The 2,500-nt window shown below is 40.8% G+C and overlaps 1 protein-coding gene across 1 annotated transcript in view; it reads left to right on the top strand.

Moving 5' to 3' along the window:
- The first annotated feature begins 1,619 nt into the window (after positions 1-1,619).
- LOC137991994 (3-hydroxy-3-methylglutaryl-coenzyme A reductase-like) overlaps positions 1,620-2,500 on the top strand; it is a 30,923-nt gene continuing 30,042 nt past the window's right edge. Inside the window, exon 1 of the mRNA XM_068837025.1 lies at positions 1,620-2,037. Within this exon, the coding sequence (XP_068693126.1) occupies positions 1,993-2,037 (45 nt within the window). The 5' untranslated portion in view covers positions 1,620-1,992. The remainder of the gene's footprint in view (positions 2,038-2,500) is intronic.

The following is a 2,500-nucleotide window of genomic DNA, read 5'->3' as shown; positions in this document are numbered from 1 at the left end:
TGCCTAAAAAGAATTCTCGGTAATTCTGCCATTCCATGACAAGGGAAGACTCCCGATTCTCATTTCATAGTTTTTTTCATAAGTGTTGGGCCACCCAGTCCTACCAGCAAAATAACGCATCGATTAAAGGTTTTAGCTTTCCAGTAGGTCCTGGAATTCGTCCACAGAAAGGCCAGAGAGACAACTTCACTCGTGAACCGCCATGTTTACAACAAAGCATTTTAGGCGTCCCAGTCTGCATGAAACTATCTCTCGCCTCTGTCTAGGACAAGACCAGACACGCACGGTTCTTACGTTACGTTTATGCCTATAAAATCAACTGAAATGTCAATTGCTGGCACAAAAAAAAAAAAAAAAAAAGAAACCAGCATGTTAATTTTTTTTGGTAGGCTAGGTATCGAAGAGCCAGAACATTTGCGCATGCGCTGACGGAACGTTTGAACAAGAGAGAAAAACGCAGTACCTCCAGACACCGGCGCTGGAGCGTCGTACCAAACGAGTCATCCCGGGATTTCGGCCCGTGCGATCGCTTTTGGACGCAGTTGGCCCTTCCCTGCTTTCTGCTACCGACCTTGCCTCCCGGTACGGCATTGAGGGAGAGATACGTCGGCCCCTAAACCATATGTGACAAATCCCACGCCTACTCGCAGCTCCAAACCGCCCTTGTCAATATAGCGTAAGAATTAGATGGCTTATATATTCAAGAGAAAAGTCATTTTATCTGTCATATGGTAAGCACTGGAGTCGCAGATTACAAAGTGTGCGCATGCGCCCTCCTAAAGGTAACATACATACAGTCATAAGCTTTTTCCGAATAACTACAGGAGGTAATATCTTCAAGACATTACATTTACAGCTAAAATACATAACATATACAGATACCTACTAACTACATAATATTTAAAGATATATTCATTAAAAAGAAAAGCCGCTGTACAAAATGCGGCCCTGGATTCTCTTTTAAATTCAGTAAACTCATAGGTACGGATAAAATCAGGTAGCGTATTCCGCAAGTTAGCTGATACGTAAGAAAAAAGAGAACTAGGACCATAACTGGTTGTTCTAGGTTTCTTGAGGAACAGAATGTAATTTCCGCGAACATCATCCATAAGAAAGGGACGGGAGAGAAAACGTATTTTTCATATAAGCAGAAAAACCTTTTTTTCAAAAATAAAAAAGCAAAAAAAAACAAAACAAAAAAAAACCCGCATACTTCTATCAAGTAATATGAGGAAATTTTGAATGCGCTTATTGCATAAAGATGTCGAGCTTGACTTTCGTAGTAAGAGGACAGGTAATCTGCAAATATAAATATCGTTATTGTCTTATATACGTTATTATACCGTTTCTTTGACACGACAATTACAGCGAAATGAAAGCACAACTTTGTCGCGAATTTTCTATGATAAACATTTGTTCAGAAATCCAAAATCTACATTAATGGCACACACCAGGCCTACTCCTGAGTATCTGGCTAGAAATCATTTCCTCTGGCCGCGCTTCGGCCATTCGATGAGGGCCAGTCTCGTGCTTCTTAAGTTGCCTCGCTCATGCCCAAAAAGAATTTTGGGTAATTCTGCCATTCCATGACAAGGGAAGACTCCCGATTCTCATTTCATAGTTTTTTTCATAGGTGTTGGGCCACCCAGTCCTACCAGCAAAATAACGCATCGATTGAAGGTTTTAGCTTTCCAGTAGGTCCTGTAATTCGTCCACAGAAAGGCCAGAGAGACAACTTCACTCGTGAACCGCCATTTTTACAACAGAGCATTTTAGGCGTCCCAGTCTGCATGAAACTATCTCTCGCCTCTGTTTTCTTTCAAAGGCTTGCCTATACCCACATTGTAGCTTAATGATGCCAGCCTGGTGGCCTCTGTAGACGAAAATGGCCTTAAAAGGCAGTTATAAAATGATTACCTACCAGATTTGAGCTAACTCGCTCGCTCCCTGTCGGAACACAAACGGTTGACATTTGTCACGTGATGCTCTAACATGAGCCCACATACACTCACTGAATACAGCATATGTTTCAATGAGGTAAGTACTTTCTGTATCTCCTATTATTATGTATTTAAATATAAGGTATTTATAGTGTATTTGATAATTAGTCCTATATACCCATGTATGCCCTTAAAGGGGTATTAAGGGGTATACATGGGTATATAGTGGTATATAAGGGTGTACAAGGGTATAGTGGGGTATATAAGGGTATACATGGGTACATAGGGGTATATAAGGTTATAAAATTTTCCATTAGCGGGCGTTGGACATGAGATCATAGATAGCCAACGAGGCGCGTAGCGCCGAGTTGGCTATAATGATCTCATATCCAACAAGCGCGAGTGGAATAATTGTTTTATTAAAAACGCCCCCAAAAAATAGAAAACTAGACTACAATAAAAATAAAAAGGCCCAAAAAATCACGCATATGCTTGCCGTGTTTGTAGATCATGGTATAATGGCTCATAACCCATGATGTCTTAGCCAATCAAAACTCTCG

This window comes from Montipora foliosa, chromosome 2, assembly GCF_036669935.1.
Source record: "Montipora foliosa isolate CH-2021 chromosome 2, ASM3666993v2, whole genome shotgun sequence".
Taxonomy (NCBI): Eukaryota; Metazoa; Cnidaria; class Anthozoa; order Scleractinia; family Acroporidae; genus Montipora; species Montipora foliosa.
This window is presented reverse-complemented; position numbering and strand designations above follow the sequence as displayed.